Source organism: Haematobia irritans, chromosome 3 (genome assembly GCF_050003625.1).
Source record: "Haematobia irritans isolate KBUSLIRL chromosome 3, ASM5000362v1, whole genome shotgun sequence".
In the NCBI taxonomy this organism is placed as follows: Eukaryota; Metazoa; Arthropoda; class Insecta; order Diptera; family Muscidae; genus Haematobia; species Haematobia irritans.
The window spans coordinates 56526245-56539455 of NC_134399.1; the positions used below are offsets into that span (position 1 = coordinate 56526245).

At 32.0% G+C, this 13211-nt stretch overlaps 1 protein-coding gene across 2 annotated transcripts; it reads right to left on the reverse strand.

The window, feature by feature from the left end:
- Nucleotides 1–9244: 9244 nt before the first annotated feature.
- On the reverse strand, nucleotides 9245–12774 carry LOC142229195 (uncharacterized). Of its 2 annotated transcripts, XM_075299732.1 has the most exons (6): nucleotides 12639–12774; nucleotides 10651–10735; nucleotides 10128–10229; nucleotides 9896–10065; nucleotides 9675–9828; nucleotides 9245–9619 (listed from the first exon to the last, which is right to left on the reverse strand). In XM_075299732.1, the coding sequence occupies exons 2-6, from the start codon at nucleotides 10712–10714 to the stop codon at nucleotides 9480–9482; spliced, it is 630 nt and encodes a 209-aa protein (XP_075155847.1). In that variant the 5' UTR covers nucleotides 10715–10735; nucleotides 12639–12774; the 3' UTR covers nucleotides 9245–9479. The 2 variants fall into 2 exon arrangements, with proteins under 2 accessions (XP_075155847.1, XP_075155848.1); XM_075299733.1 differs by lacking the exon at nucleotides 10651–10735 and having other exon boundaries at nucleotides 12639–12730.
- Between the last annotated feature and the right edge of the window lie 437 nt (nucleotides 12775–13211).

Sequence of the window (13211 nt, forward strand, 5' to 3'; positions counted from 1 at the left end):
TTATTTTGGCATGAGGATCCTGCGATATTTTGAGTATTTGCGTTATTACTGAGAAATTTAACATTTTCCATTCTCGGTCTGTAGGATTGTGCTACGGTCCAGCAATTGGAATTGGAAAGGTTTTTCCCTAGTCCAAAAGTTAATAAACTTTTCAATGAATTCGTTTTGGGTGATTCGACTTAAACATGGGTATTTTTACAAGAAAGAAAATTTAATTTGACTAAGGTCAACTTGACTTTAATAATTCGGAAAAATTCTTCAAAATTAATGAAATAGTCCCAAAACGCAAACATTCTTTCAAAATAAGGACACGTTTTTCAAAGCTTTATTAGAAAGATGTTGTTTACTTGAAACGTTTTTAAAGGACTTTGATAGCAAATGCAGAAAAAGCTAAAAAGACGAAGGTAATTTAATTTTTTTCCTAAGATTAAGTACGCAAAACTCAAATTTAAACGATAATTGTGTATTAAAAGTATCCCTACTTTTTTTAATACTCCGCTTCTTCGCCTCGGATTCAATAGCAAAATCATTAGTGTAAAGATAAGATCTTTGGAATAGGACATGTTTTTTTCAGCGTGGGTTATGGTGAGCATAGTGGCAGTCCAGTCCAGTGGTAATCTTCTCTACTATCACTAAGTGCTTTCAAATTCTATATTTAGATCAATGGCATGAGAAGATAAACCAATATTAAAAAAAGTTTTTTTTTGGTGGTCGCCCGAATCTGGGATTAAACACACGTTCTTTCTTAATTTATTTTTAAAGACATTTTCTCCTCTAGACCAAACAGAAGAAACTATTTGTGCACTTCTCAAAATATTAAAAATTATAATTTAAGGTTGAGTTACATACCAAATCAACCTTAAATTAATGAAAGCAAAAGTTTTGTTACACAGAAAATATTTCCGTATTTAAAGTAACGCTAAATTTAACCTATTTTTATTGCAAAATAATTATTTGTTTGTAGCTAAATTTTATTAGTTTTGCGAAATTTTCCACAGCCCAATGAATTTTTCGTTTTTTTAAGTATATCTCAAACATTTTATGAACTAAACGTGGGTATACAGTTCAATGACCGTACACATAAGTTCAATATGAATTAAAACAAATGAAAATTTTCGTACGATTCCCAAAAATAGTAAGAATGAACTACTGTATGGTTAAAATGGCCATGATTTGGCACCAATGGTTTTCTTCTTTACTTTTAGTTAATTTTTTCTTCTATGAGAGGGTGTAATTTCGTGAATTGCAGTTAGTTTTAACAACGCTTTGTAAAAATCTCAAAATGTGGAGTACAATTCAGTTTAACCCTTCGTTGCATGACATTGCATATATGCAATGTTAGTTTCTTGCCTGTCTAGCTCCTATTCTTTTACATATTTTACCATAATTTTTTTTTTGTTATTCACACTTTGGAAGCCGTAGATTATATTTGATAAGGATTTTGTCCAGTATCGTAAAAATTTCATTTAAATAAAGCGAAATTAAAATAAGCATTTTGAGTACCTCGAAAAATTTAACTTATTTGTTTTAATATTATGAAACTTTCTTAAAATTTTTTTAAATGTAAATATAAAATGAAAAGTATAATCTATTCTAAACGCTACGTGTATAGTTTTATAATACAAATTATATTTACAAGTGTTCTACAATGAATAATATCATATCTGCAATTTCATGCGTTTGAGCCGATATGAACTGTCATTGCATATATGCCATATAATTGCATATGTGCAATGTCATGCATTCAACTAATTTTTGTTACTACTAGGACACTTAACGACGAATATGAATATAAAGACGAGTATTTTGTTGATGATGGAGATTTAAACACCGAGTTTAATATAAATCGAGGTCGTAGAAGAAGATTCGAGTTGATCCTTGCCCTACATCGTTGGAGAATCATATAACATACAAGCTGCTGGGTTGTAATTGTTACACGTATATCATCGTGATAGATAGGTTAAATGGGTTCAACATTTTTTTGCGGTGGTCTATCCCCTGTCAATATGTTGGTGACAATTTTAGGTGTTTAAAAGTTTCCTCATGGTGGAAGACCGTTCGAACTCGGAACTATAGAGCTTAATATTGAATCGAACTACACTCAGTGATAAACAGAAGGTCAATATTGTGGTATCATAATTAACTGAAAAGTCGCCATTATACCTACCCTAAGTAAAAACGAGGGTCCAGATTTCCGTGTATCATATATGCTGGTATATACCAAAACCAGTTTTCAGCATGTTACGCTCCAACTTTCGTCGCCCCTCCGACCATTGCACTGTTCAACGTGGAACAGTGCAATGGTAAACGGCAAATGGTCTCGCATCTATGGGATTGCGTTCTCCAAGTTCACATCCCTTTGTGTTAAATGCAAAACTGGGGAATTCTGTGCATCAAAAAAGGCAGAAATTATTTAGAATCCCAAGAGTTTGACTTTTAATATTGCACCCCGAGAAGGAATATGATCACCTCAAACATGTTTCAGAAGTAAAATGTTAGTTTTCGATGGGGAACATGTAACATGTTTGACGCAACCATGCTATCTGATTTTGGCAAATATTTTATGTTTGGCAAATATTTTATGTTTGTTCCATTTTCCCCATCCAGCAATAAAATTTTTCACTTAAAACATTTTTTATCTCATCACTTTTCTCCTCTACCTGTGATATATAGAGATAACAACGTGGACTAAAGAAATTGATTATCTGCATGAAATTGCATATATGCAATGTTACGTAACTTTTGCTTCAGTGATCAGAATCGAACGAAAATTGATTTACGGTATCATAACTCCATATACAACAATTCAAACATACTAAATAATTTTTATCCTTGCTCAAATTAAATCATGCAACGAAGGGTTAATTTCGTACGAGTTAGTTTATTCTTCCTATAAAACGTTCTTTCATGTTACCTCATATTTGCTTTTAAGGCAAGCAAGGATGGTAGCTCGTTATGTTAGCAATACATTATGGATCAATTTAGATCAATTTTCGCACGAGGTATTTAATTCTTCCCATAAAACAGTTTACTTGCCTTTGGTGCATTGTACCATAGTGGTTTCCACATTTATTTTATGTTGCACTTCCTCTCTACCAATACTCACCATACTAATTACGCCTATCATAAATCCAGTATGTCAGATCCTATTTAGATCACATCGTTCCTCTGCATAATTAAGTTTTAATTAAAAGTTTATTCCTGCGTACTGAAACCACTTTTTTGGTCGAAATACTTCATATTTTGTATCTGAGGCGATAATAATATTGAAAGCATTTTATATTTGTAAAAAAAAATATTGACCTAATATGGAAGATTATGTAACCGATATTTTAAGAACCTGCAATTTACACAATATAAGGAATAAATTTCTTTAAATCTTTGCATCAACGTAAATTTTTTTGAGTGTAAATACAGGCGAAAATTCAGAAATGTGCGGTCTATATAATTATGGAACTATATTGACCAATTTATAGGCGAATTTGCAAAAACTGTAGGTGCGAAGTATAATGACTATTGTATAAGCTGTCATGATGTGGAGGAAAAGGAATCAATTAAACACCTCTTGTGTGAGCAGCGTTGCCATTTTGGTCCGATCGGACCAAAATTGGTCCAAAAGATTTCTAATTTTTAAATTTGGTCCGATGGTCGGACCAAACGGAATTTGGTCCGTTTTGGTCCATTTTCATAAATTTTGTCATATTTATAATTTTTTTCTAGTATTTAAAATTTTTATCACATATTCAATAGTAGCTATGCACTGAAAAAATATTGTCGTGAGGCCGAATATTTCATGTTGTTAAATGCGAATTTTGCTTAGCACAGTACACTCATTTCTCTGATATAAAGTTTTTTCCTTGTCCAGAAGTCGATAAACTTTTCAATGAAGCCGTTTTGCCTGTTTTTGTTAAACGATTCGACTTAAAATTGGGTATCCTAATATGAAAGAAAATTTCGTTTTACTTAAGTCAACTTGGCTTTAATACTTCTGAAAAAAATCTGCAAAATTAATGAAATCATCTATAGTATTGTTGAATTTTTGTATCTTGAGTATAAAACTAAAAAGCGTTTAAAAATATATGACCATATGCAAAATAATTTATTGACAGTTTATCTAAGGAATTTATATGGTAAAAGTAGGCTAGAATTTTTCTTTAACTTTTTTGCATATGATATAATTTAACACTTTATTTTAAAGTCGTTTTTTATTTGAAACATAAAATAATTTTCCCTTGTAGTCGACAAGGGCAAAGACAAAATCTATGGAACCGTGAATGTTTTTTGTTTCAGTGTGAGATTAGATACCATTTCAATCACAGAAAATCTAATGAAAATTTCGCGTTTTAGATATTGGGTCAGGTTTTATATTTTTTTTGACAATTTTAACCCCAATATTCGAATGTACACAATAAGTGGAATATTAAGATTGAGCTATATAAGAATATGGGCCGATATGGACCACATTTTCCGCATAAAATTATGGGTGCGAAGCAACACTACAGCAAATTGGATAAAAATTCGGAAATCTATTGTATTCTCTCAAGTAGGGTCTTCATGGGTCAAAGGCAATATAAACCAAATGCGTGACTGTTGTGGTCTTTAATTTCCTCTAAGTCGGAAGTTTAAATCAACTTTTTGTAATATTGAATTTCGACTTTTGATGTCAACTAAAATTGACTTTAGAATTCGACCTTTTCAAAAAGTCTATTTTCTCAAAATTTAAAAAAAAAACGTTGATAAGTCGACGTTTTGATTAATATGTCAGCCGCTAAATCATATCAGTCCTTTCTGTTTACTTTACTTTTTTTTTTAATAAAAGTACTATGTACGCCAATAAAATACGTTTTAAGGCATTTTTCTTCGCAATTGGAAATTTGGTCCGCTGGAGGGAATTTTGGTCCAATTTTGGAAAAAATTTGGTCCAAAATATAATTTCGTTGTGGCAACGCTGTGTGTGAGTGTCCTGCTTTTTGTGTAAGGCGTAAGCGAATTTTAGGAGCATATAGCTTTAGATTACTGGCTGACCTGGAAAACGTTAACTTAAGCAGTTTGTTAATGTTTTTGGAGCAATCTGGTTGGTTCCACAAAAGTAAATAATAGAGAAGGTTCAGTGGTTAAGACTAGAAGTGCCCATATGTAATAGGTACTTTTAGTTAAATGTGGCATCACAATGGACTGAATAGTCTAAGTGAGCCTGAAATTTAATCGGGCTGCCACTTTAACCTAACCTAACCTAACCTAATTTATGCATGGTTGTTAGAGGGCATACTAGCGTCGCGTATCACATTTCAACGGGATCAGATAAACTTTACTACTCTAAGAGGCTATGGATTGATACGGCCCAATTTTTTACGGTTGTCAGAGCTTTTATACTTACCTACCTCTTTCCAAGAGGTTCAGGAAGTCTAATCTGGGGTTCGGTTTATAAGGGGGCTATACCAAAAAGTCCGACCTACAATATTAACAACTACTTTCACAAAGTTCCAAGTCAATACCTTGTTACGTTCAGAAGTAAGCGTGATTTCAACAGACGGGCGAACATCGCCATATCGACTCAGAATTTCACCACCATCCAGAATATATACTTTATGGGGTCTGAGACCAATATTTCGATATGTTACAAACGGATTGACAAATTTAGGATGTTATAAAAACTAAAGTTTTAAAAGGAAGGCGTGGCTTCCCGTCTCATACACGCAAAAAAACGTTTTTCTTTTGTTAGAGTTATTTGAATTGCTTCGAAAATTGTAAACTTTTATCACCAAAAAATTCGTTTGTTACAAAATTTTTATTTTTTCAATAAAAAAATTATTTTTGAACCAACAACACAGTCCATTTCGTTTATATCAAGCACTGTTCTTTTCTGACTTTAAGTCTTTAATAAGACACATTTTACAGTTCATAGAAAAAATTTAATATATTAGTATGTAATGTTGAACATCTTTTCAGAATCTTCCGAACATATCTGGAATATATGTAACAAAAAAAACTTATTGTGTTCGGTCGAAGCAGGAATCGAACCCACGACCCTTGGTATGCAAGGCGGACGTAGCTACCACTGCTCCACGGTGCCCAACTAAATGTATGTTTCTGTTAAATAAACTTTGTTTAATCGGCTCGTGGGCGCCGCAAGCTATGCTATATAAATATAACTTATATGGATAATTGTCTATTGATGGCAATAACAGCAACATAGCTCAGTGGATAGTGTGTTGGCTTACAAATTGCAGGGTCCGCGGTTCGATTCTCCCTTCAGGCGATAGGTAAAATTTAAAAAATTTATAATATCGAATTATTTCTTCTATATTGTTTGTATTACAGAAAAAGGTGCTAAGAACTAAAAAACCTCGTAGTAGTGAGAAATATGTGTGGAAAATGCAATTAGTCAGAAAAGATTGTTTTTTTTTATTTTTTTTTTTTTTTTTGGAGTTATTCTTTATGAAATTGTTTTTACATAATATACTTTTCTTCCAAATAAACTCCCTTACAGCGAAAAGCAAATGAGAAACGAACTTTGTTTGTCTAAAATTTCGTTTGGGAAGGAATTATTTTTTTGCGTGTAGCAGCTAACACACTCCAGCATACTCAATAATGTGTCTCTACGTGTCATTGCATAAATTTAACTATTTCGTGTGAAAATTTGAACCTGTGCCGTTTGGCCTTTTCCTTTTGAAAAGATTTAGCAGCAAATACGCTGCTGTATTGAACAATTAGAGATAATCGTTGAATTGCTTATCAAAAGTTCGAATTTTTTGCTCTTAAAGAAAATTTTCGTTTGTCGAAAATTTCGTTCTGAAGGAAAGTAATTTTTCTTTGGGTGTGGTGAGATTCAAACCTGGATGCCTACATTGTTTGCCATAATCATAAAGAATATCTCATTCCTTACAATTACATTCATATTACAAATATTTAAATTGCCGTGTTATGCATCATGTTCCCAGCAAAAAAGCGTCGCCAAAAAAGTAGTGAAAATGTTCTTTTTGGATCCGGAAGTGGTGCAAAATTGACGCAGAAGCGATGAATTTAACATGGGCTTGTCATAGGACGGATGTCCACCATTTCAATAGCCGGTGAACTGAATTTGCACCACTTCTTAAATTCAGTGTTTTGGATGAGAATTAAGAAATTTTGTGATATTTTGACAAATAAATAATGTTTAAAATTTTTTATTATATTTAATGCAATATAACGCGTGTCTTGAATGTTTAAAATCAAATATTTTAAAAAATTCGCAATTTTACAATTTTGGGATTATTCGTTTGGCTTGAGGTCATGGACTAATGATTTTAAACTTAAACCGCACACTAGATATGCTCGAGACGTCAGATATCACTCCTGATATCGGCTATAACGGGTCGCTGCCTGATAGGCGAGTTTTTTTTTTTCTTGTCCCAAAGTTGATAATCTTTTCAACGAAGTCGTTTTGTCCTTATAATTAGGTGATTCATCTTAAAATTGGGTATCTTTACATGAAAGAAAATTATGTTTGAGTAATGTCTACTTGAATTTAATAATTCTGAAAAATTCTTCAAAACTAATTAAATCGCCTTTAAATTCCTTGACTTTTTGTATCTTTAAAAAAACGTTAAAAATATAACATATTTTTCAACTTTTTAATTTAAGGATGTTTGAAATTTCTACTTGCAGTCGAGCCTGCATTTGGAAAATTAAAATTTCTTTAACACGTTTTTAAATGATTTTGATGTCACATGAAGAAAAAAGCTGAAAAAAGAACTCAAATTTGTTTCCACGAATCAAGTACGCAACACTCAAATTTAAAAGACAATTGTTTCTTAAATGTATCCTTACTTCATTTCTCCACTTCTTTGGCTCGGAATCAATGCCAAAATCATTAGGTAAAGAAAAAATCTTTGAAACCGTGCATGCTTTTGTTTTTGAGTGTGGAATAAGAATATTACGAAAATAAAAAGGACAATTAGTGAAATAGATGAACATGACAAATCCTCGTAAAATAATTGGAGATGATCTAAATTTGCTCTACTCTCAGATCGCAAGTTGGGTTTGGATACATTAAAACTTTCATTTCAAAGTGATGGGGTGCAGAATAAAATTTAAACTGATCCCCAGATTTGTATGGAGTTCATATCATACCAATGAAATTTACCGCAGTAACATCGTTGTTCCACCAGCCTACTAAAATTTGAAATTTCATAAAAAAATCCTAACATATTCTCACGATATCTAAAATCCAAAAACTTTCGTATAGAATGGCTCAAACGCAACTAGATACGTGGATACGTTTATTTGTATTGGAATGTGGATATAAATTTCGGTGATTGGGTTTGTAAAGGATTTATATGTATGACTGTGTCCGCATGCGGTATGTGTCTGTTTGTGTGTACATCCATACACAAATACACAGCCATACGCATACAAACTCATGAAGCAAATTGAAGAATTTTTGCAACAAAATAATATTTACCCTTTAATACGCTGATGGGGCGAAAATCGTTGATTGAAGTTATTTCTTGCAATTTTTGTTGCCTGTTTTATCGTCTCTTGTTCGTCGTTCATTTTTTCGTTTTTCTTATTGTGATTGTTGCTGTTGTTGTGTTTTTGGCAACTGTTTTCTGTTTCAGCATTTGTTGTAACGAAATTGTTGTGGCTTTTAGATTTTGGTTATGGCAGATATGTACGTTCGTTAAAAGGCTTATGGATGTTCATACATTATTCCGATATTGCCTGGCAAAATATGCGAAATATTTTCGATGTTATGGTTTTGTTTTTTTTTTTTTTGCTGCCCATTTTTACCCCATAGCTAAAGCTAAAAATCGGCGTTTCTGGGTAATAGGTATTGATTCGTAAAAAGAGATAAGACCAGAGGTTTGATTGTTCGACAATAGTTGTGGCAAGAGTTACCCGCATGTTCAAGTAACTAGTTATTGTCTATCAAATTCACCTATCACCAATAAGTACCACTAGTCACTCCCAAATCTACTCGACATGTATTTAACTGGTGAATTTAACATGGGGATGTCATTGGAGGGAGTCAATTGGATATTCTTAGCATTACTTATCTCCAGTCAAATAAGTAGCATAGATCCGAGAATGAAATGAGAGAGAATTGTAAATATTGAAATAACTGGATCCACAAGACGGGTTACATAAGGAACACATCGAAAGTATATATATAACTATGAAATCGTATTTAGTGTAATAATTAGAATAAAGTATGTACCCTAGTAAATAGTTTCTAAAGATCCCTGGTTTCTGTTAAAAGCCGTTTTATTTATTATAAAAAATTCTTTTTATTTGGTTTATTAAAAAAAAATCAAAATCCCTTAAAAACAAAATAATATTATGAATTCATTTTTAAAAACATATTAGGAAGAGGAAACAAAACTTAAAATTTAGAGTTACTTTTAGCAATAGTCCATATAAAATTCATTTCATTGTTTAAAACAAAAAATATTTTTTTTAATAATATAATAATTAAAATTAAATTTTAGCACAATGTCTTAATTTTCACTAAAAGACTCGGCCTTTTTGGTATTGACCAAACTTTTATTTTTAAATTGTCTCTTCTTTTGTCGCTGCAGCGACTTTCGAATGCATTCCTCGGGTGGCCCGCAGTTGTTGGTAAGTCCGGAAACGGCTTCTGAAATTGGTAAGAGATTAGATATAAAATTCAAGTAATATTTTTAATATATTACCCAATAGAACGCTATAAAAGTTTTCCATCCTTTTTAAGCTTCTCTTTCCATGTACGCCTTCGAGATTGAAGGCCATTGTTACGTCGTCTGCTATAATATAGCGAATGTTTTTAAGCACCCCCGCAGGTTGAAGTATGGCTCCAATGGCTGCAACCTAAAAGAAAATAAAAAAAGGTGGTAATAAATAAATCATTTTGTCTTTTAATGTAACAAGTTCTTACATAGCATTTTTTGTTATTTTCGTTAATTTCGCTATCAACTTTGATTAACGATTCAACACTTTGTATCGGAAATAATTGCTGAATTGAAACGTCATTATTGTGCTGCCGCACTAGTTTGTTTGTCACGGCTTTGTTCTCAGCAAGGGCCTCTACAATGACACGAAGTTGACCTGAAATATAATAAATAATAATAATAAGGACTAATAAATATAATTTATATAAATAGTATTACCTTGAATAACATTCAGCTGTGTTTGCATGTTATGTGTCGATTCCGTTAATTGGTCGACCTTCTTTAATAATATATTTGTCTGCATTTCAGGTGGTATTTGGTCTACAAAAATGTAGTAAAGAAACGAATTGTAAGAATGCAAAATTCGAATTGCAAAAATCGTTCGTTATCTATAAATTGAATTAATCAACGTTTAATGTCGTAGCGATTTATACATAAACCCAAAGGTATTTATAGCAAGAGATGAATTTCACAAAATTTTACACTGAAAAAAGTGGGTTATTTTAACATTTTAGCTGCACTTAAGATAATTACAACCTTTAAGTTTTACAGAAATAAACTTAAACTAATAGTAAAAAATTCATTGTTTAACAAAAAAATATAGAATCCACTTTTTCTTTAGTGCAGAGAGCTGAAAAGTTTACATTGATATTTTTATATTGAAATGAAAGTTTACATTTTCTAAAATTTTTAAAAGTCGAAAAGCCAATTTTTCAATCTCATTACAATTTTACTGACTTACTTTCCATATTGTTTGCAATTGAAACTCGTTTTATTTTCTTAAGTGGGCTGCTGGAATCACTCATGATTTGTGTGATTTGTAGTTTCTATTATTAAAATAAAATAAAAAATTAAAAAAGAAATAAAATTAACATTTATTGACAACCGTGTAGAATTGGTATTAGTAACAAAGAATTATCCATTGGAATGCCAATTGCTTTGCATTCTATTTCGGACAGTGGAAAACTCTCGTATATATCTGAAGGCTCCAGATCTGCTAACATTACGCCTAAAGAAATGGAATCGCAGGGTTCTGTATAAAAGCTTTTTATATTTTTCATTTTTCTACCTGTAACTATACCATCATCACCAATATGAGAAAAATTTGATATTGTCAAAGGAATGCAATTTTTAATGTAGCATATATTATTGGGACTTTTTAGTGTTAAAAAGCAGTCCTCAAATGTATATATTTTCTTCGCAATATCTAGTCCATTGATATTTGTATGCAAATCGAACTTCTGTTCTATAACAGTTCTATGTATTTGTTCTAAAATTTTATGTGGTTTCTTGATGGATTTTTTTAAATGTTGCAGATGATTTTCAAAAGAGTAACAGGAATTTTGGGAAGGATTGCCAATATGTTTAATTGCATTTTTTAAATGCAGCAAGCCATGGACGTTATACGATATGCTATTCGGCCCAAATATAATGGCAAAATTTTCAACGAAAATATTAAGAAGTATTTGTGCTGTATCCAAATTTGAATTGCATTGTTTTGGACAGCATAGCATTCTATAAGCACAATGCAACTGTAAAAATAAATAGTAAATATCATCATTCACTTCTCCTCTTAATGAAAATATGCCAGTGTATAGAAGAAACTGGCGCAGTTCCGTGGCTTTCCAATTTAAGATTTCATCAAGAGAACGAGGCTTCCGAACGAATTCCTTGGTGATAGAATTACGTACATGCAAAAGTTTATTCGAAATGTTTTTGATGTTTGTTTCTGAAATCATTTTTCGTTTTATTAACCTCAATAAAAACTTTCGCATTACACCCAGGTCAATTAAGTGCATGCAGTCCAAAGGTATTTGTGTGACCATTTTTATATTGAGGTCTTCTAAAGGAGAATTTTTTTTTAGGTATAGGGCACTATGATGGTTAGGGTAGTTTCTGAGTTTAAAATCTTCGTCCGTTATTAAGACTCCAGATTGAGTGGCATATGTTAAAACGCCATCTATTTTCTTGGCAACCTGTGTACACTTAGAACACCCGTGTCGCGAAGTGTGAGAAGGAGTCCCACTTATGAACGCTCTTGCTGGCGCATCGCATAGTATACCTCTAATATCTATAGAAAATGTTTCTCCTTCTATGATAATTCCTTTTTCTATGTAGGAAGTCATTTCTTCAACTACCATACCTAAAAATTCGTCAGAAGTAGATGGTTTAGTACTACCTAAAAATACACCAACTGGGAACACCGGCGAGCTTCTAATATTTACAGCTTTGACCAAAATTGGCCAAAGCTGCGTTTTCGAGCTTTTATAAAGAGGCAATCCGTCCACATTGATGTCAAGAATAATCGTTTTAGGGAGTTCCGCGTTTTCCATTATCTTACATAATTGGAAATACATTCCAATATGCAAATAAGACCCTCCCCCAATGCTATAAATAGATGGCCGTTTAGGAGACTTGAATTTATAGAAGGAATCTACAACTAAATTTTCACCGCGCAAAATATTAATTAAGTCAGTCGCACAATTTCTTGAAACTCTATGCCTGATTCGCCATTCTTGTAGTTTGGCACTCAACGACATTTCCGCAGAAGGACGAGGTTCTTCATAGCCTTCACTTTCTTCCACCACATTTTCTAAAGGAGTATCTTTCACCGTTTCATATATACTACTATTTTCACATATTTCTTTAATGTTATTAAACTTCTCTAAATAATCTTCCTTTTCTTTTTTTATTAATCTTTTCAATTGTCTTTTGCTCATTGTTTCTTACCTTTTGTAAATATATCACTTAAAATGTTCACTTTAAATTTAGTTTAAACCAAACTCCGCGATCACTTTACTCCGCCAACACTCGAAATCAACTGACGCCAAAAAGGAAAAACACAAACGAAACCAAAAATCCAAAGAATTTTTTACCGTTATTCCGTTGAAGCATACACAAAATATAAAGCGAATGACTCAAATTACTTTTTATGCATTTGTCATGCTAAAAATATGCTATTGGCTATTTTACAGATAACTTAGAGACAGTCAAAAGAAAGCATCGACATTTCTTGTGCCTACGACTTTTTTCGCTCTCTTTATTTATCTCTCTCGAGTTTTTAATATTTTTAGTTAAATGGTTATTTAATAGATTACTAAGTGGAAGGTTATTTGGATGTTGGAAATATCACTAAATTGTTTATCAAAAATTAAACAAAGTTTCCAATTTCAGGTCATAAGTGTATAAAAGGTAACTACCCAAAACGTCGACTAGTTATATAAGCATACAAAATGCGTCAATTGATACTTGCCGAACAAGCGGGTAGTGATCCAAAAATGACAGCACTTTAAATGATGTTCA

Excerpts from the sequence above, each read along its gene's own strand:
- LOC142229195 (XM_075299732.1), bottom strand. The coding sequence starts at position 10,714 with ATGAGTGATTCCAGCAGCCCACTTAAGAAAATAAAACGAGTTTCAATT. Across the intron at positions 10,230-10,650 it reads AATTGCAAACAATATGGAAA|ACCAAATACCACCTGAAATG; the intron begins GTAAGTCAGTAA and ends ACATTTTTGTAG. Across the intron at positions 10,066-10,127 it reads ACAGCTGAATGTTATTCAAG|GTCAACTTCGTGTCATTGTA; the intron begins GTAATACTATTT and ends ATTATATTTCAG.